The 21,407-nt window shown below is 40.2% G+C and overlaps 1 protein-coding gene across 14 annotated transcripts in view; it reads right to left on the bottom strand.

Annotated features, from left to right (window-relative positions):
* The window catches only part of THADA (THADA armadillo repeat containing), a 317,566-nt gene that overhangs the window by 219,114 nt on the left and 77,045 nt on the right, over positions 1-21,407 (bottom strand). The window contains exon 27 of one of the 14 annotated variants that reach the window (XM_050951717.1): positions 4,162-4,901. The exons of 12 other annotated variants lie outside the window; for them this stretch is intronic. In XM_050951717.1, the coding sequence (XP_050807674.1) occupies positions 4,862-4,901 (40 nt within the window). In that variant the 3' untranslated portion in view covers positions 4,162-4,861. Of the gene's footprint in view, positions 1-4,161; positions 4,902-13,744; positions 13,853-21,407 lie in introns of those variants that run through there. One more of the 14 variants, XM_050951716.1, reaches the window with a different exon arrangement.

The following is a 21,407-nucleotide window of genomic DNA, read 5'->3' as shown; positions in this document are numbered from 1 at the left end:
TTCACCAATTCTCTATATATGACAGTTGGTGGTCTAGAGCACAATCCTTCCTTTCTAGTACCCTTTCAGTGAATGGTGGCACCTCATTTAGGCTAATTTACATTGTATTGATGGATTCTGGGAACAATTCATTTCAGCTCTCGTCAGAAGAAAGATTTACCAGGATCCAGAGATGTTATGGGAGGAAAAAGAGTACAATTTGTTTGAGTTGTGGGAGTAAATCAGGCACAGTTTCCCCTTCTACTTATGTTTCCCCCTAAAGAAAAGTGCTAACAAAACACACCACCACCACAACTCTTAACTGAAGAATTCTGCCCTTTGTTCTAACTTTAGATCACATTGAACCTGCCACTCATAATCGTTTCATCTGTCTCCTTTATCTGAACTTACTCTTTCCAACCTTTTCTGTCTGTGTGGATCTGCGCCACAGTTCATTAAACACAAGGACAAGGTTTATGATGCTAGCTAGAAAACTGTTCTAGTAAAATGTAGTGAGTTCTTATGAAGCGGAAGTTACTTTGAAGGCAAAGAGTGGAGATGTACATGTAGTGTTATAACTTCCTTCCTTCAATGTACTATTACAGCTAAAATTCATAATTGAAGGCAGATGTAGATCTATAAAACCCCGCAAGATAAACTTCTAGAAAAGTCTATTTTAAACCAGCTAGAGAGCAATTTGCTATGTGGATGACTAAACTTTCTTTTAAAAAAGGAGGAATGAGAAAAGTAGTTTGCTTCTCCCCCACAAAGCTAACATAAGGAGCTTTTATTGTACTTTTTATGGTCACTAACTTCTCTATGTATTTGTACTTGATTTTATGGCTTTATTTGTTTCCTAATAGAATCTTCACAGCAAGCCTCATTTTTATTAATCTCCTTCCCATTCCTCTGATAAGGTTGTTCAATATTACTGTACTTTCTCAAAATAGATTAAACATTTTATAACGTAACAGATAGATTCCAGTTTTCTACTAGACAATAGCATTACCACAGGTCAGCTGGTTCCCCTCCACCATCTATTTCATCCTGCTTCTCTCATGAGTGCCTCTAGGCCAACATGATATCTCAAGAGTTATTCCTTTCATGTATTTATCAATCCTGATTAAGTGCTGTGACCTCATGTGCAGGTCAAGACTTGTATTTGTACATTTAGATGTCTTTGTAAATAGGTGTTGTATTACTGTATTTGTATGATATCTGTGGATTTAAAATTGCTTAACAGATATGTTTATAAAAAAATAAACTAAAGAGTTTGAATCCTGCGGTACTGGTTGCTAAATGCTGCTGCAGTAAATACTTAGAACATTGGTGGATCGGTTTAATTCGTACGTACAGCAATGAAATTGTGTGTACATCTCAGTTTACCATGACATATGTCACAGATTATCTCCTTCTATAATATCTCTGATTTCATATTTTTCAGAAAAATTAAAAGGCTCCATAGCCTTGTATCCTGCTTTAATAACTGACACTATAAAGTACATTTGTGAATCATCTGCTCATATTGAGAGTCTAGAGTAAAAAGAAAACATAGCAAAAGAGGTTTAAAGACAATTGACCTTCTGGGGCTATCAAGGCTGCTCTAATATTCATTTTAAATCATGAATACCAACAAGAAGAATCCTGGACTGCTGATAGGCACTCACAAATACCAAAACTGGGATGGAGATAAAGGATGTAACAAAAGTAGGGGGAAAAGGAAAAGAGACAAATATAAAGGAATATATAAAGGTAAAAAGCAAGAGACATTTAGAGGGGCTTTTATTAAAGGCCATAGTTTTCATGAGTTCTTGGAGGCTTCTTTTTAATATTTTCCTGCCAAGAATAACATCTACTCTTATTGTGGCAATGACTATACTGAAATTAATGGACCCTAAAGAGTTATCTAGCATATCACAGAGGAAAGATAAAACAGAGAGACTGGGACCCAAATGCAGCCCTGGCCTCAGCAGACACAATTCCCGCAGAAAGCATTTTAAGTCAATGCTGAATTTGGGCCTGAAAATATAAATAGCCATATGAAAGGGACACAAGTTTTCAAATCTAGTTTGATACACTTGCCTCTTTTGCTTTTAGCAAATTATGAAAGCAAGCAAACAAAATACACACACACACTTAGTGGACAGAATATTCCACTATTTCAATATTCAAATTGTTGTTGTTGTTTACTGGTTTACTTTTGGTTCTTCATTCTCTCCCACATCTCTCACCAGATAGGTCTTCCTAACCCCCAAATACACAACTTTTTCTATGCTATGTAGACTCATAGACATCAGTAAAACAGATGGAGTAGATCACCCATCTCCATCCCAATACAGAAACAAGCCTTAACCACGTATTTGTGAAATGATGGTGAACATGGTATGTTCTGATCTGTACTTGCATTTAAATCTTGTGCACCTCTACTGGTGCTGAACCTGTTGTTGACATGCTTGTCGGCAACATGTAATTTTTATTCTATATACCAGGCCACAGATCGAGTGCAAACCTCAATATTCATATTATCCAGTAGGTCACTAGCCAAATTTATCCTACTTGTAAGCAGTCTGGAATGCACACAAGGTTTGGGGTGGATGAAACCTCTAAGAAGTTCCAGACATAGTAATCACCCTTAAAATTGTTTCAGTTGCCTGAGACAACTAAATAACATGAGACATCAGTCTGTGCAGTGTTTCCTAAACTAATTAATAGGAAGCTTAAGTAATGTCAGCATAATGTTATCTAATTGCAAAGGTAAAATTGGAATGGTTTTAAGGACAGCTACTATAGTTTTGCAAGATAAAACTAAGACAGAGAATGACAAAGGGGCTTCAGAATGAACAGCCACTGAAATTACTTCACACCTATTTGGAACAAATCCAACCTCTTGCTCCAGGTTATTGAGACCCCTCTCGCAGCAGTACCAGTAATGTTCCACTACGCAGGGGGCTGGGTAGGTTTTCGTGATCCCCATGGAGGGCATGTGCACCCCTACATCTTCAAGGCCGACCTCTAATAGGTTCTTTGTGACCCATAGCACATCAGAGATCAGAGGGCTGACGGATCTGTGATAACAAGGGTTGGCAATGAGTTCAGCACCAGTTCAAGCACATATGGTTTAACTGCAAGAGTGCACTAGGACAAACTGTGTTCAGTAACATTTCAGAAACCACTGTTAATCCATACCTGGAAAAAGTATTAACCACAGCTTTCAGAACTAGTACAAAGCATAGTTTGTCCTGCTCTACGTTTGCAGTTAAAACGTGTGCAGCTGATTGATCTAGTGCAAAACCCAATGCTAACCCTACTGTATGCAATGGCTCAGTTTATCAGGTGCATGAGGCTCAAAGGCATAACTAGCTGTTGAAACTCAGTTAATAACGCTTGTGACATGTGGGTAAGAATCACAATAGAGCAAAGTGATTGACCAAGCCAAACTTCAATAATATAGCAGATATGGTCAAGGACATGAGTATACGTTCTGACTCAGATTTACGTTTTTTCTCCAGCGCATTCCATCTGTGATAATGCCATAATTCTCCTGCTTACAAAAACGTTTCCAGACCACAGCTATTATCAATACCAAAATGATCTGAAATGACAACTCAAGATTCTGCCTCTATAAATTAGTTTATTCTAAGGTTTCTTTTTTTTAATAGTTTACCAGATAAGGACTTCCTTAGTGTTCAAATGCTGTAGAGTGCTGCAATCACATGACCTACCTACTTATTAGGTTTTCTTAACAGTTCTCTCTCCTTAGCGTCCCACCATTCTAGAGGTCATGCGTCTACGCTGATGACGAGTTCAGCTCAATAACAATCCAAAGCAGTGCGGACTAACGCATGTTCATTTTCATCATCTAAGTCAGATGCCATCAACAGTAGGTTGATTTTCTTTTTTAGTGGTTTGGGTTCTCTGGTTTCTGCATCGGAGTGTTGCTGTTTTAAGACTTCTGAAAGCATGCTCCACACCTTATCCCTCTCAGATTTCAAAAGGCACTTTGTATTCTGTGTTGTAACTGAAATCAATGTATTTGAAAATGTAGAAAACATCCAAAATATTTATAATAAATTTCAATTCGTATTCTATTATTGTTTTACAGTGTGATTAAAACTGCAATTAATCATGATCAATTTTTTTAATCAAGTGAATTTGTTTTGAATTAATCACTTTGAGTTAAATGTGATTAATTGACAGCCCTACAAAACCAAATAGCATAAACTCAGGAAATTCAGAGTTAAGATTAACCTTAAAAGAAATCCAAACTCATGAAGAAGTATGGAAATGCAGTTAGGGCAACCTTACAACCTGAACTCTGCCCTAAAGTGACATACTGCAATAACCACATGATTGTGATTAAAGCATGACAGAGTTTGTGGTCCCTGATTAGAAAAGATTATTTCATATACACATTTTTTAATATTTTTTCCTCTGACTACAGGGCAGAATTAAGGATGTGTCATAAAATTCATCATGGGGAGTGCTATTATTCTTGGAGGTATTTGAATTAAACATATTTGTGTGTCAGATTCTGCCACCCATTTCTCAAGTTGACTCTGCAAACGGTCCCAGTGCAGTTTAAAAAAAAATCACTGCTTATATTTTTTTTGAGATTTACATTGAATATTATGGCTAAACCACTTTTACAGTTTTCTTCCTTCAGAAATTATTCTCTGAATCAGTATGTTACTTTTTGTAGAGTAGTTAGTTATCAGTTAAATACATTGTTTATTAATAAATTGAAATGTTTCTTTTAAGAGTAGGTTAGAAGACAGATGGTTTGTATGGGGTTTTCTTAGTTGTATTCCACACAACATAAAAAATGTTGCTATTTCTTTAATCCCTTCAGGCTGGGAGCTGCATTTTCATAGCACAACATTCATCACCCGCTAAGGAGTGAAGAAAAATCTGGGCCCAGGAAGCTACAAAAAAGCAGAGTTCAGTCAAAATAAATGCTACAGCTTGAAATGACAGTACTAAAAACATCCATTTTCAAAAAGAACTCTAGTTATTTCCTGCTGTATTTGGAGGCCCCATCAGATACTAGAGCTTAGTAATCAATAGACTCCAGGTAAGAAAGATGATTTTTCTAGTTGGAATTTACTAACTTTTCCTAAAAACAATCAGTGTAGTCTTTATTTCAGTATGAAGCAATCTTCTTGGCATGAATTTATGTTACTCTTTAAAATGCCAATCAGCTGTCAAACAAAAATTGCCATTTGAAATTATTACAGCTAATGCAGGCAAGAGAGAGAGAGAAAGACTGACCAGACCAGGCAGCCCAGCCAGCTACATATTTATTTGGATGGCAGACTGGAAACATCAGCATTCTAAGAGTTAGAAATTTAAGTAGATAGCAATGCACATTGGACAGTTCCAGACAGCAATGGAGATGAAATAATATTTTTATGAGTTTTTCTCTAGATAATCTTGGTCTACAACAATCAGTACATTCTTCTGTTAGAGCTAGCCATAGGATGCCATTTCAGTTACTTTTAATACTGTCTCTAGAGAGCTCATGGTATTAGCTTTCAAGGTTGAAAACTGCTACATGCTTAAAGAGAATGTTAGTACTCCCAACAAGACATCCTGACCACATAACTGACCTTTTTAGGGAAAAAAAAGGAAAAAGTAATCAACAATATTGTGCATATCCTTATTAATTAAAATAAATGTTATAATGTACTAGCTAATAAAAAGCCCTGTGTAATTAATTATACAAGGATGTAAAAGGATTATCTCATCTTTGTCATTCTCAGATTTATTACAGTAACTAATTTAATTCTAGGACACCTCTTCTGTTAGAGCAATGGGTGCCAGTCTTTTTATTACAGCATCATGTAGTTAGCAACTTAGATTTATTTACTACATTGGCAGAAGGGGGGATTTTTGAAGAAGGATGGAAGAATCACTATGCATCAGTGGAATTTATAGCTTTAGTAAATGTTAGGTTTGTTTTCTAAGGAATTATAACAACATACTTAAATTCCAGAACAGTAAGCAAAATAGCTTAAGTTCACTGACTTGAGAAAACATTCTTTTATACTGCATAGTTCTAAAATAAATACTTAAAAGAAATAGAGACCAAGCCATTATATCTTAATTTTCATTTTCCTTCAGATAGAAGTGCTAGAATAAACATTCTTACCAGTTTACACTGCCTGTGTTTTATGAGGTTAATAACTGAACTGTCAATCAAGGCCTATATAAATACAGTAGTTGAATACTTTCTGCTTTAGAAGCACTTTTATTTATAAAAGTGGGTAGCCAAGATTTCCAAAGGACTACATGGTCTGTTTACTTTGATCTGTTTTATGTACAAGTCTCTTTATACCTGTTGGTTTGCTATTTACGATACCTTTGTGTAATTAGGGATGGGAAGAACACCTGTGCACGGCAAACACTTAAGGAAAATGGCAATTGAGAGGAATAGAGTATTATGTAACAAGCAGCTTACCAAAATAACTTTTTTAAAGAATCTTTCTCAAGGCAACTTTGTTGGTATGATGGCAAGAGATCTTAAAATATGATGCGCCAGAATAAAGGAGAGGAGTGTCACTTAAATCTGAGTTAACAAAACAGACCCAATATCAATATTCACATATAATACAAAATCAAACAATTATGTCAGAATTAGGAGAAATTAAAATGTTCCATCACTAGACATAAGATGGAAAAACTAAAGATATGTCCACACAGCAACTGGACACCTGCAGATGGCCCATGCCAGCTAACTGAGGCTTGTGGGGCTCGGGCTGAGGGGCTGTTTCAGTGCCATGTAGACTTCTGGGGTCGGGCTCCAGTTCGAGCCCAGAAGTCTACATGGCACTGAAACAGCCTTGCAGTCTGAGTCCTGTGAAGCCCAAGTCAGCTGTCACGGGCCAGCCTTGGGTGTCTAGTTACTGTGTAGACATACCGTAAGGTACCTGCTCATATGGTTAGATTTTTCAGAGGTTTTGCTTCGTTTGATCTATTTCAGGAATGTAAGAAGGGAGAATCCAAAATCCAATTAAGTTTTGCTTTTTCCTTATTTAAAACATATGAACAGTTCGAGGAAGCTCTTTACACATCTCATGCTAGTGCACATATTGTTATCACTTCTCATTTGAGATAGCATTTTATTTGAGTTTGTATATGGCACCCATCACAGTCGTAAAATGAGGAACCACCATCCATCTCAAAACGGAGTATATGGCTCTGATTCAAGACAGTAGTTCAGCATGTGCTTAAGTCTCTTCCTATTCAGGAAAGCACTTAAACAAGTGCAGAACTTCAAGCATGTGTCTAAGTCCCATTGACTGGACTGGGAGATAAGGGTGTATTAAAAGCTTTTCTGAATTTGGGTCTACATACAGAGCACTTCATCTACCAGGACTATTGTTTGTAGGTTTCAGACATTAAAGATAGTGCTAAATTTATAAATCAGATAGGTTAGAGATCCTAAATATATACGTTAGATTAAAAACTAAATTAAAAAAAAACATTATTAAGGTTACAAGGTCAAGAACTCAAAAGTTGGGAAATATGATTATGTAACCTTAATTCAGTCCTGTCTTGTGTGCATGCATTAAGATTTAGTCTTTAATTATGCGATCATACCTAATTTTTTCTACAGAACCTCCTGCCTGGTTCTGTGCACAGGATGGATAGCTACTATAGGTTGGGATATTAAAATTTCAGGCAGAATACAGAATACTAAAATATATAAAGATGAAAGGATGTAATATATTATCCCCTTGAATCTACAAATATCAATGGAGTTGTTTTAGCTGTGCATTGAAAAAAGACTGTATCATACAGTACCAAGTCTCAAAATCTAACTCCCCAAATCAATGGTGTACCCTCACCTGGAATACTGTGGTCAGTTCTGCTAATACTAGCTCAAAAAGGATATATTAGTAATAGAGAGGATACAGAGACGAGTGACAAGTGTGGTTAAAAGAATGGAACTATTTCCACATAAATAGAAAGAAAAAAGACTGACTGACTATCTGCAGAGGAGGGGAAATGATAAAGGTATACAAAACAATGAACAGCATAGAGACACTCAGGCACTCCTGTTAACCCTCTCATACCACAAGGACACACTTAATTAAAAGCTGCAATTTTTTAACTGATAGAAGAATGAAAGGAAATCTTTTTACACAATGCACAATCAGCTTGTGGGATTCATTTCCACAACGTATCATTGAGAAAAGCGCTTAGGAGGAATCATAAAAGGATTAAACATTTATACAGACAAGGAGAACATCCAACAGTTGGCCACTTTGGGTTGTTACACCTTCCTCTGTAGCATCTGGAACTGGCTACTATCAGAGACAGGACACTGGACTAAAAGGATGACAGGGATAATATAATATGATAGCGCCTCTGATCCTAATTCAACCAGTGTCTAAAATCTCCTCTCTGTAAATTAGTAGTTTACTTGATATTATCCACAAGCAAGCAAAAACTACTTTTGTCACAATCTTCATAAGTTCAATTAAACTTAGTATAGAACCTCGCAATCCAATGGGACCCCACTACAAGAGTCGAGTTCGGGTCAGGTGGGTTGAAAATAACCCAACACTCTGTTTCAGGTGATCTCTGATCACCTCCTCCCGTCCAGGGGTGCAGCACCTCACCAACTGCATTCCTCACTCCTGCCAGCCACTGCCACCTGGCTGTGCTGCATGCTGTGCAGTGTGTTGACGTGTCATAGCACCTCTCACTGCAGCAAGATGGCAGGGCATGAAGAGAAGGTGGCCAGAAATGGAGCGCGGGCATGGGGAGGAGAAAGCCCCCACTAGGGTGAGCCCCAGGGATGAGGTGGCAGTAGCAACACTGAGAAGTTTGCGGGAGTGGCTGAGAGGAAGGAGGGAAACAGCAATTCTTCGGATGCACGGGGCTGCGATGGAGAACAGAGCATGGAAGAAATTAACCTCAGCAGCTCTGGGGGGAAAAACAGTAAAGAAAATAGAGTCCAGACCAGCCGCTAGACCCTTGCAAACCAACCCAAATCTCAGGTGACCCAACTACAAGTGTTGGGTTTGGGTCAGGTATGAAAAAAAACCTGACAGGTTCAGATTAGCTGTGGTCTAGTCAGGGTCAGGTTGAGCTTTACTATTAGATCCAAGCAGAGCTCTACTTTAACAGTGTTTACGTACAGAAAGAGAACCATCCTCCATCTGCCATCCATCAGCCACCTTAAAACTTTAACAGAGAATACACCATATACTTTTTCTGTAAGCCAAGTAAGACTACCCTAAAATGGTTTTATGGTTTTAGATTACATTCATTATTTCAACATTCAAATTCTTTTAGCTTTAGGAAGTATGGAAAACATGGGGTTTCTCTCTTTTCAATTTGCCTCTTATTGCACAAAATTTTTATAAAACTTATCTTTAATCATAAGTTAACAGCAGTTATGTTATCACTCATATTACTAGAAAACCACAGTAGGGTACGAAGCCTGTATTTTCTTACATTGTTAAACAAGTATTTTTGGACTGGTAATCAATATAAACCGTAACAGCAGCGTGTCTGCTGCAAACATTGGTTTGAACACTTAAGCTCAGAAATGTCTCATGAAGACCCGCAAGTCTGCTAAAGCAGTCAATATACTAAAAGACAGAGCATGGACTAATATTTAATCAAAATTAATATGGGCTACTGTACTAAAAAAAACAGCTTGACAGTGTTTACTTCATCAAATCTTAGAAAGATTACTTGGCAAGATACCTCTGACCACACACTCTACTCTTAGCTATATTTTTACTACCATTCCTGTGGTTTTTAGAAATCTATGGGTTTAAATAACTGTTAATGGACGAAAAATTTACAAATGATCTTTGAAACCTATTAATGACAGATGTAATTAAATTTTAACCAGCAAGGCTAGAACTAGCTACCATGTTCACTTTTCTAATTCATGTTGTATATGTTCTAAGGTACCATTCATGAGTGGAACTTTTTAAACATACTCAAGTAATCTATTTAAAATGCATACTTGTATCTCTAAAAGACTTCATTTTGCTACATGATTTAAAAACATTCATCAATCTATTTTACTATCAGTTGCTATCAATCCATTTAAAGTCTTTACCAAAAAAGCCTCTAAACGTTTTCTATGCAATATATGGTATATGATGTCATTGTGTAACAGCAAGCAATAAGACCTTTTGGCTTCAATAGCTATCTATCTTAGGTATTTACCTGACCCCCATTATCACAGCTTGTGAGCATCTCACTCTCTTAATGTACTTATCCTCACAATGGTCCAGTTAAGTAGGAAAGTGCTATTACAGGAACTCTCACATAGGGAGACTAAGGGCTAGTCTACACTAGGGGCGGGGGATCGATCTAAGATACGTGTAGCTGAAGTTCAAGTATCTTAGTTCAACTTACCTGGCCGTCCTCACGGTGGCAAGTTCACCTGACGAGGTGGAGCATGGGCGTCGATTCGGGGATCGATTTATCGCGTTCTAGACGAGACATAATAAATCGATCCCCAATAGATCGATTACTACCCGCCGATCCGGGTAGTGGCCTAAGGGTATATCTACAAAGCAGCTGAGAGTCGTGATTCCCAGCCTGGGCAGACATACATGCACTAGCTCTGCTGCCTAGAATAGCAGTGTCACCACAATATCTTGGGTAAGCCCAATTGCCTAGGTAAGATTGTATTCAGGCAGGCAGGCAGAGCTGCTGCCTGTACCACTGTAGCCACACTGCTATTTTTAACACACTAGCTCCACGCTGGGAATCATACCTGCCAGCTGCTGTGCAAACACAAAGTGACTTGCCCAAGGTCACACAGGAAGTCTGTGGCAAGGCAGGTAACTGAACCCACATCGCCTGAATTCCAGGCTAGTTCACTAACCACTGGACCATCCTCACCCTGTCTATATAGCTGGGGGTGACAGAACCGGAAAGAGAAACAAAGAATACAGAGAAAAAGCAGCATTGCCAGAAAGTAACAATGGGGAAAGAATCATATTGGCAGCAGCTGAAACTCCAAGCAGTAAGGGAAAAACTGAGTTATAAAAGGTCACTAGAGAAAAGCCTCACAATGAACAGCTGGTCTCCAGGAAAAGTGCCCCCTCTCCAAAGGAGCAAGGGACCCCCTTCATTATAGGCTGAGTACTAATGATCTGACTCTTCATGACATTTGCTGTAACCTGGAATGCACAGCACTTTTGATCTTTAAGTTTCCCTTCCAGATTCTGGAAAGGGAGATTTGCCCAGCGTTTCAAACCAATACAAGTTTCCAGGGCACAGCCACTTGAGCACTTCCTACCATCACAGCTTATGACTTGATGCAAATGTCTAAGAAATAGGGATGTCAAGTCTGATCAAATATCCCTGATAAAATGTGGGCTTTTGCATAGGATAAAAACTACATATCCTAACCACAGTTTAAAATAGTATGCGAAAAGTATAAACCTGGCAACTATCATGTACTGTCTGTATTTATGAGAGAGATTTTATTGTAGTTTCAAAAGAATATCAGTTTAATTTGAGAAAAAAAAATGTTATGAAATAGCCAAGAGCTTGGATTAGAGTGTGTCCCAAACAACTATGACCAATGTGACTGAAATTTACAATAAACAGCAGATGGCCCATGACAACACAAATTTCGACATCACGGCAGTGTGACTATTTACAAGAATGAAATATTCTTGAATGTTGTCTACAACATATTTGGTGCAAAAAAAAAAAATCTTGCTTTCTTTCAGTATCAGATATACATGTTTTTTCTCACCCAACAGTGTTTTCCTGAAGAAACATATTTATAATACTCTCACTAAGATAAATGTATTCAAAGATGGCCATGTGTGTTAATGCAATAAAAATCCTGTATTTGATTTGAGATATTTGTCTTTGAGCCGCACTGAGTATCTTACATGACCACTTAAAATTGTTTTAAAACTTATGCACTTGTGCAAAATACCAAGGCTCATAAAACACTTATTTTGAAATTTCTGTATTTTAAAAAGTGAATTTGATTTTCCTTATTGGCTCATTTGTGGTGCATACTTTTTGCCTTTCTTGTTGATCAAAATAAAGGATACCTATAAAGATCTTTGGTACATAGCAGTGTTTATGGTCATATGCTCCTAACAGTTCTAATTATCTAAATATTTGTTCCATATCACATGTATCTGTGTGAAATTAAAAGCCATTTCACATGATAATATCATGGCCAAGCCTCAATTCAGAAAAATTAAGTATATACTTAACTTTAAACACATGCTTAAGTGCTTTCTTGAAAACAGATGCTTTCCTGAAGCGGGCTCTAAGTGCGTAAGAGTTACTTCTCCTTCCAAAGCTCTGTTTAATGAAATAATATATTAGATGTTCTAACATAAAAAGTTACTAGATGGACAGTATCACTTAGAACTTGTTTACCCTTTTACTCAGAAAACAAGACTTTTCTTCATGGAAATGTTCTCCTTTTCATCTCTGTGGGAAGTTCAGGGAGATTTCCTTATTCTCCCCCTAGTCTGCACCCTCGAGGACATCATTCTTCCTTCAGAGAGTTTGGCAGAACTCTCTTTAGAGCCCATTAATACCTCAATTGCCAATCAGAGAGAACGATCACTCTTTACGCACAAATCCACGTCCCAGGTCTAAGGGCACTGCTATAAAGAAAGTTTCAGGGTATGGCTACACTTGAAACTTCAAAGTGCTGCCACAGCAGCGCTCTGAAGTGCGAGTGTGGTCGCAGTGCCAGGGCTGGGAGAGAGCTCTCCCAGCGCTGCACATACTCCACCTCCTCATGGGGTTTAGCTTGCAGCGCTGGGAGCCGCGCTCCCAGTGCTGCAGCACTGTTTACACTGGCGTTCTACAGCGCTGTATCTTGCAGCGCTCAGGGGGGTGTTTTTTTCACACCCCTGAGTGCGAAAGTTGCAGCACTGTAAAGCGCCAGTGTAGCCAAGGCCTCAGACTGTTCCAACCCGGGGAAAGAAAGGGCATGTCTACATTACAGGCAACAGGGAGTCCGGTGGTCCCTTAAAGATGAACAGATTTATTTGGGCATAAGCTTTCGTGGGTAAAAAACCCACTTCTTCAGATGCGTGGAGTGAAAATTACGGATATTGGCATTATATACCAACACATGAAGAGAAGGGAGTTAGCTTATGCCCAAATAAATATTAGTCTTTAAGCTGCCACCAGACTCCTTGCTGTTTTTGTGGATACAGACTAACACGGCTACCCTATACATTACAGGCACTATATCAGCACAACTACACCACTGCAGCATGAAAGAAGGGGTTTTTCCATCTCTGTAACATATACACCCCCTCAACAGGTGATAGCTAGGTCAATGGAGGAACTCTTCCATCAATGTAGCTGCGTCTACAATGGGGGTTAGGTTGACCTAACAACATTGCACAAAGTGTGAAATTTTTCACAGCCCTGAATGATGTAGCTAGGTCAACCTGAATTTTAGATGCAGGCCAGGCCTAAAGCAGCGGCCACAAATTTACACTTTTAAAAACAAATAAATGGCAGTGTTTAATGAGGAAAAGGACCAAACCCAGCACTCTCTGAAGTAAGGGACAGTCTGCCCAATGATTTCCATGGGCACTGGATATGGACCAAAGAAAGGAAGTTTCTCAGATCTTTGAAACAGATATATGCTAGGTGAAAATGTCGCATCCTTTATATTGTTTCTCATTTGGGCAGGAAGAAGAAACCACTTAGACGTCGAGGACTTTAATTCAAATTTCGTTGTTAATTTTATTTTGCTCCATCTGACTGCAGTAATTACGTTATTCTGACTTTCATGCAAAGATCTGCATTCAATTTCACAATGTGTATTGCACTATATTTTTAGAATCTCTTCACTTCAAGCCATCCTCTCCTTTCACAGAATGAAATCTTGATCCTAAACAACACAAGAGCAAACATTTGCTTAATGTAAATTGTGATCTGTAGCAATACTAAAAGGTATGCACACTTCCACCTTTTCATGTTCTCTGTATGTATAAATATCTCCTGTCTGTGTGTTCCATTCTATGCATCCAAAGAAGTGAGCTGTAGCTCACGAAAGCTCCTGCTGAAATACATTTGTTAGTCTCTAAGGTGCCACAAGTACTCCTGTTCTTTTTTTAAAAGGAAAAAAGGAATTCATACTTATGCACAAATTAATAACAAAAATGCACATCCTGCCAGAATGCTTGAAAATTTGTGGAATCAGCAAATTTGAACTGTATTTTGATTGCATAAGGGAAAACCTTGGTCATTTAATTAATTGTGAAGAGCAAACCTCTTGCCTGTCTTGTGTGGGTCCATGGTGTAAGGGTTGAATGCAGGAAGTCTTTCCCGCATGAGAGGGAGGATGCTGCCTAGCAGTTCTTTGAGACTGCGTGGGCAGACAAACTAACACACCCAGCAGTGCTCCATGGCTCCAACAAGGAGTGGTTAGCTAGCCTTAGTGCACAGCCAGTCTTCCCACACACTGCACACTATCCTGCCGTACACAACCTGGGTAACTTACAAACTTTCCACTCTGCTTCAGAACCTCCTCTGCCATCCTCCACCATTACAGCACTTCATTCTCATGTCACTCAAAGTTTGCCCAAATCTGTCACTCAAATTTTGTCCCAAATCTACTTACTTCCCAAATGTTCTAATGTTTACAGAAATATATTCCCAATTCAAATATATGAAAAAAAATTATTTAAGGCTTCATTTTAGTTAACAGAATTTTTATTTGATTTTACTCTTAATATTATAGCTCCAGTTAAATTATTTAGAATTTAAACCATAGTTATTCCAGATCCCCAAAACCACTCTCCCTAAAGCACATCAGAAGTGTTTGAATTTTGATATTCATTTCTTTCTTAACATAAGAAGCAGCTAGAGAAGATTTCCTTTCCTCACAACTCTGGAAGGAGAAACTGTACAACTTCAAACTGTACAACCCCCGCCCCTTCTTACACCATCGTAAACATTATTAGCAAGAATGATCCAAGTCTCCTGAAAAAGCCATATTCTACTTTTTCAACCATTAATTTTTCAGGTCAATGTCCTTTCTTTATTTATGCTAATACAAATAAACCCTGGTGTGCATGCTGTCCAATACACATATTATCATTCAGCATGTTTATTAGGGTAGTGCCTAAGGACCAACCAAGAACAGGGTCCCATTTTACCAGGTATTGTATAAACAGAGTAGAACTCTCCCTGCCCTGATGAGCCTACAAGCTAAAGAGAAAAGCCAGACAAAGGATGAGGGTATGGGTAGAACACAAGCAGAGCAAACAATGGGATGGCATCAAATGTCACATTTGTTCCTCAATTTTTTCTCAGGGGAGGGAAGGAGGAGAGGTGAGTTTAATTAGGTGGGCAAAAGCTAAATAGAAAGAAAATAAAAGGAAAAGGGCGCTAAGGGAAGGGAGTAAGGGAGACAGAAGTGGAGAAGGGGGCAGATGTGGAAGAGAGCTGGTCAGGAATTTTTCAACTCAGTTTGGCTGTTTGTGTGTTTGTAAAATGTCTAAACAGAACTTTTTTTCACAGATGGAATTTTTGGTTGAGAGAGAGAGAGAGAGAGAGAGAGAGAGAGAGAGACCAACTAACCAACCCAGAATAGTCACTAGCTCAAAGGTTAGGGTACTCCCTGGGAGTGGGTAAACCCAGATTCAAGTCCCTGGTCTTCCTGATACAGATAGGAGAACAGGTAATAATACTGCAATAAAACTGCAGTACACAAGGCCCTGTCTCAGATTTGACAGTGAGAAGGTCAAGTAATTTTGAATAAACTCCTATACTAAACTTGTAACAGAAGCAAAGTCAAAATAAGCTAATATTATTTCAATGTTACCTAAATAACCTGACATTCTTGTTCCAGGTTAAATTTCTAAAAGATTCAACACAAATATTATTTCTGCAAATGCATTTCTGATGTATTTTAGTGTGCATACTGCAACATACCCAACACAAGATTATTTTGACAGTGGGATTTTTTAACAAAGGGTTTTTTAGTTTATTAAATTGGCATAGTTATCCAGCAACAATGCGGCATCATTGTGTTACCACTATAAATTCCTTTGGAGTTACCAAAAATTAAGAGCATTTCCTGGTAACTATACAGTTCTCTTGCTTTACTACTGTGTGTACTGTGATCATAGGTCACTAAATCCGTACTTAGGCCTCTAAAGAAGTGGCCCAATTTTCAGAAGTACTAAACACACACAGTTTCCAATTAAGAAATGGGACTTCAGGTGCTCAGTACATCTGAAAAACAGGCTAATTTTAATTTAGTGCCTAACTTATGGCATTGAAATTTTAAAGTTTTAGATGACAAACTGCCAAAAATTTAAACTAAACATTATTAGGCTTTAACATAAAGATTTTGTTCCAGTAAAACAGCAAACATACTGCAAAATATATGGACAGACAGAAGAATTGCATGTGTCACCCTACTGTAACTGTGTAATTGCAGTTATATAGTGAATATTGTATGATAAGATATGCAACAACAGCGACACCTAGTGGCGTTTATAATTACAAAAGTGATGCAATTGCTGAAGAATAATAGTTTTAAATATTAAGTGAAATTAGTTTCATTCATTACTGTATATAACAAACATTAGAAATAAGCTAGGAAAACAAACCATTTTCCTATAAACTAATTGCCATGAAGTTGAAACCGAGTCAACTTTAAGGAAAAAAAAGTTGAAAGCAATTTCAGGTCACACACACCTTCATTTTTCATGGTTTTACACTCATTTTCCTCTTCTATTAAAAAGATTTTTTCTGTCTCTCCCTGTTTGTGTGAGATTAGCTCACTGACTATACAAGGGAAAGAACGGTTACTCACCTTCTTGTAACTGTTGTTCTTCGAGATGTGTTGTTCATGTCCATTCCAATCAGGTGTGTGCACATGCACAGTAGCCAGAAGATTTTTCCCTCAGCAGCAGCCATAGGGTCGGCCTGGATGCCCCCTGGAGTCGTGCCTTCATAGTGCCCAATATAGTGCCCTGCCGACCCGCCACTCCCTCAGTTCCTTCTTCAAGGCTACTCCGACAGAGGGGAAGGAGGATGGGTATTGGAATGGACATGCACCAGGAACACTGTTGACTAAGCCTGCACCCTGGTGGAATGCGCAGTGATCAGGGGTGTAGGAACCCCCGCCAGGTTGTAGCACTCGCGGATGCAGGATGCGATCCATGACGAAATACGTTTGACGACACAGGCAGACCTTTCATTCTGTTCCCCACTGCCACGAATAACTGGACCAATTTTCTGAACGGCTTCATTATCTCGATGTAAAAGGCTAGGGCCCTGCAGACATTCAGAGAGTGGAGTCTCTGCTCCCTGCAACTGGAATGAGGCTTAGGCTAGAACATCAGGAGAAAGATGTCTTGGTTGATGTGAAACTGTGACATCATCTTCGGGAGGAAACCAGGGTGAGGCCTGAGCTGCACCTTGTCTTTATAGAACACAGTATATGGGGGATATCAGGTTAGGGCCCTGAGTTCAGACACCTTCGTGGCCAAGGTTATCCTCACCAGGAACGTCACCTTGTAAGAGAGAAAGAGGAGGGAGCACGTTGCCAAGGGCTCAAAGAGTGGTCCCATTAGTCTAGAAAGGACCAGATTGAGGTCCCAGACTAGGACAGGCTGTCTGACATGAGGATATAGCCTGCCGCCCTTTTAAAAACCGGTTGACCACAGGGGTAGCAAACATCGAGCAGCCCTCCTCACCTGGGTGAAAGGCCAAGATGGCAGCTACGTGAACCCTTATCAATGACAGCGAAAGCCCCTGCTGCTTCAGATGGAGGAGGTAGTCCAGAATAAGTGACACTGGGGCCAGCATCAGGGACGAATGGCACTGCGCTGACCAGATTGAAAGTCTCTTCCACTTGGCAAGGTAGGTGGCTCTCCTAGAGAGTTCTACAGCCGAGGGCCTGTCTAACCTGTTCTGAACAGGAAAACTCCATTGGGTTCAACCATGGATCTTCCACACTGTGAGGTGAAGAGACACGAGGTTTGGATTTTGAAGATGACCATGATCTTGCGTCAGAAGGTCTGGGAAGAGCAGCAAGGCAACTGGAGCTTCCACGGACATGTGTACCAGTGCTGTCAGGACCATGCTGGAGCTATCAATATAACCTGAGCTCATTCCCTCCAGATATTGAGGATCACCTTGTGAATGAGTGGTATGGGTGAAAAGGTGTATAGAAGACAACCTCCCCAGAGGAGGAGGAACGCATCTGCTCTGGAGCTGTGATTCTGGAAGGAGCAGAACTGCTGGCACTTCCTGTTGTGTCGCATGGTGAACAGATCTATCTGGGGAAAGCCCCACCTCTGGAAGACTGAAATCACAACGTCGGGGTGAAGGGACCACTCGTGGCCATAAAATGACCTGCTGAGGAGGTCTGCCAGCTCATTCTGTACCCCGGGGAGGTACGACACTTGCAGGTATATTGAATGTTCTCCACAGAAGTCCCACAGCACATGGGCTTCCTGGCACAGGGGAGAGGAGTGTGCACCTGTTTTCTGATATAGAACCTTGCGGAGGTGTTAACCATTATGACTGATACAAATTGCCCCGTTAAATATGCCCAGAAGGCCTGCCACGCCAAGAGTACCGCTCTCAGCTCTCTGACGTTGATGTGGAGAGTCAGATCTGCCTGAGACCAAAAGACCTTGAGTCCTGCGGTCTCCTAGATGTGCTCCCCAGCCCACGTCTGATGCATCTGTCACTAGAGACATGGACAGCTGATGACTGGTGAAGGGGACCGCTGAGTATACCTCCTGAGCGTCGAGCCACCACAGGAGGGAGTCAAGGACTGGGAGAGATAAGGTCACTATACTGTCCAGGCTGTCTCTGGCCAGGCAGTATACTGATGTCAGCCACGACTGAAGAGGTTGCAGTCTGAGCCTGGCATGCTGCACCACATAGGTACAAGCCGCCACATGTCCCAGAAGCTTCAGGCAGTTTCTTGCTGTGGTGGTGGGAAACTGAAGCCTTGAATGGTCAGGGCCCGAAACCTTGCATGTGGTAGATATGCCCTGGCCTGATCGAGTCCTATTCTACCCCTATAAATTCTATCCTCTGAACGGGGGACAGAGTGGACTTTGCTTCATTTAAAAGGAGACCCAGGTTGACGAAGGTGGCTCTGATAAACTTGACCTGAGCCTCCACTTGGGTCTTGGAGGGGCCCTTGATCAGCCAATCGTCGAGGTAAAGAAACACCTGAAGCTGGTGCCTGCACAGAAACACAGCAACGGCTGCCATGCACTTGGTGAAAACCCAAGGTGCTGCTGACAGGCCGAACAGGAGGACTGTGAAATGGTAGCGGGTGTTCACCACAAACCTGGGGTACTTCCTGTGGGGCTGAGTGACCGCGATATGAAAGTATGCATCCTTCAAGTCGAGGGTGGCATACCAGTCTGCTGGATCCAATAAGGGAATGATGGAGGCCAGAAAGACCATGAGGAACTTGAGTTTTTTGTAGAGTTGACATGGCCACCCCTTGCATCTCAAAGCCCTGGCCCAACTGTGGTGCCACTGATCGCTGGTCTCTGGGTCTAGGTATTGGGGATCGACTGCTTTCGACCCTCTTCTTCTTCTGCACCGGTGACTGGGACCAGTGCCAAAGGCTGGAGTGTCCTCGAGACACTCCATGACAGTGAGAGGCTCCTTGAGCACGTCTTTTTTTTGATACTTGGTACCTCGAAGAGGGTGCCGGCATGCTCCACACCGAAGATGATGTGCTAGTGGTAGGATTCCCCTACTAGGGTCCGACTGTGGTCGAAGAGTTGCCTCCATGAGGAGGATTTTAAGCCTGCTCTCTCTCTTTCAGAGTTCTTGGTTGGAATTCCAGACAGATTTTAAAGCTGTCTTTTTGGTGACCTTCACTCAGAGGTGGGGGGGAGGGTCACTCTTTGGCATGCGCTTCACGCAGTCCTTGCAGGTCTTGAAACCTGTAGATCGCAGCATGCCCGGGGGACAGCAAGGAAGGAACAGGAACAACCCCCGCAACAGAACTTACGACTACTTAACTAGGTAACAAACTATACTAACTGACTAAACAAGAAGAATACAACGAGAGTCGAGCTGCTAAGCCACTTGCTGAAGCAAAAGCCAGGGAAGTTCCAGCTACCGTCACTGGTGGTAAGAAGGAACAGAGGGGGTGGCGGGTCGGCAGGGTACTATATTGGGTGCCATGAAGGTGCAACTCCAGGGGGCCTCCAGGCCAACCCTATGGCTGCTACTAAAGGAAACATCTTCCGGCTACTGTGTACGTGCGTGCGTGCACAGCTGGAATTAACATGAACAAGCACTCAAAGAAGAAACAATAAAACTGACTACACCCAAAGTCCTGTTCAATGTACAAAGTACACAATCTGAAAAGACAGAGAAAAATATTTTCTACTCTAATCTTTCAGATATAGTAATCACTAGGTGTTACTTTAACAGTGAACAAAGAAGTTTCAGAAAGAAGTACAATTTAATGTGACAGCATCCATTTAACATATATATTTAAAAAACCCTACATTAAAAGAACACTGAGGTTGCAGCATCAAGCACTCAAAAGTAGGGATATGACAGAATTAAGGTTGCCTGTGCAAACTACCTCCAACAGATACCGACATGCAACTTCATGAAAGCTGCACTCTGTTGCAAAACATGAACAGACCTCAGACACTCTTGTAACAACAGATCAGCACATCTGTCACATACTGACTCCATACATCTGAGGAGTTAGGCTGCCTTAATACTGCTGAGGTCACAGTTAAGATTTTGCATTAGAATACGAGTATGAAGAAGCTGAGGTTCATATAGCCTTTTGGTATCAGTCAGATGAGGAAGTGAAAGCCTTATGGAGCACTGAAGTGTTATCGACAGCATTGTAGGCATTGCACGGATAGGGTCTATACTGATGTAGACTTAACTGTCACTAAATAAAGTTTTTTATATTTATTTCCTAGTCTTTTACACAGGGTTTGTACCTCAATGGATAGGTTCACACCATTAGGAGAAGGGGAAAATGACAAAGTAACTGAATATGAAACACCTATAGTTTTTTGTGCCCTATAATTTACAAATACGAAATAAGTGTGTATGGCACGATGTTCTCTTTGTGTGAATTAAATAAACCACTTGTTTTTAATAAAGAAAATTTGTCCACATCTTTCATAAAGTGTGGTGCTCAGAATGAGTATTCCAGCTGAGGCCTCACTAGTGCAAAGTAGAAAAGGACAATTGCCTCCCATGTCTTATACAAAACCCAGAATAGTATTAGCCTTTTTTGCAACTGCATCACATTGTTGACTCATACTCAATTTGGGATGCACTATAACTCTCAAATTCTCTTCAGTAGTACTACCACATAACCCATTATTCCCTCTTTTGTAATAGTGCATTTGATTTTTCCTTCCTAGGTGAAAATTTGCACTTGTCTTTACTGAATTTCATCTTATTGAATG

The sequence above is a fragment of the Gopherus flavomarginatus genome, chromosome 4 (genome assembly GCF_025201925.1).
Source record: "Gopherus flavomarginatus isolate rGopFla2 chromosome 4, rGopFla2.mat.asm, whole genome shotgun sequence".
Taxonomy (NCBI): Eukaryota; Metazoa; Chordata; order Testudines; family Testudinidae; genus Gopherus; species Gopherus flavomarginatus.
The sequence above is the reverse complement of the archived record's forward strand: the minus strand, read 5'-3'. Positions and strand labels throughout refer to the sequence as shown.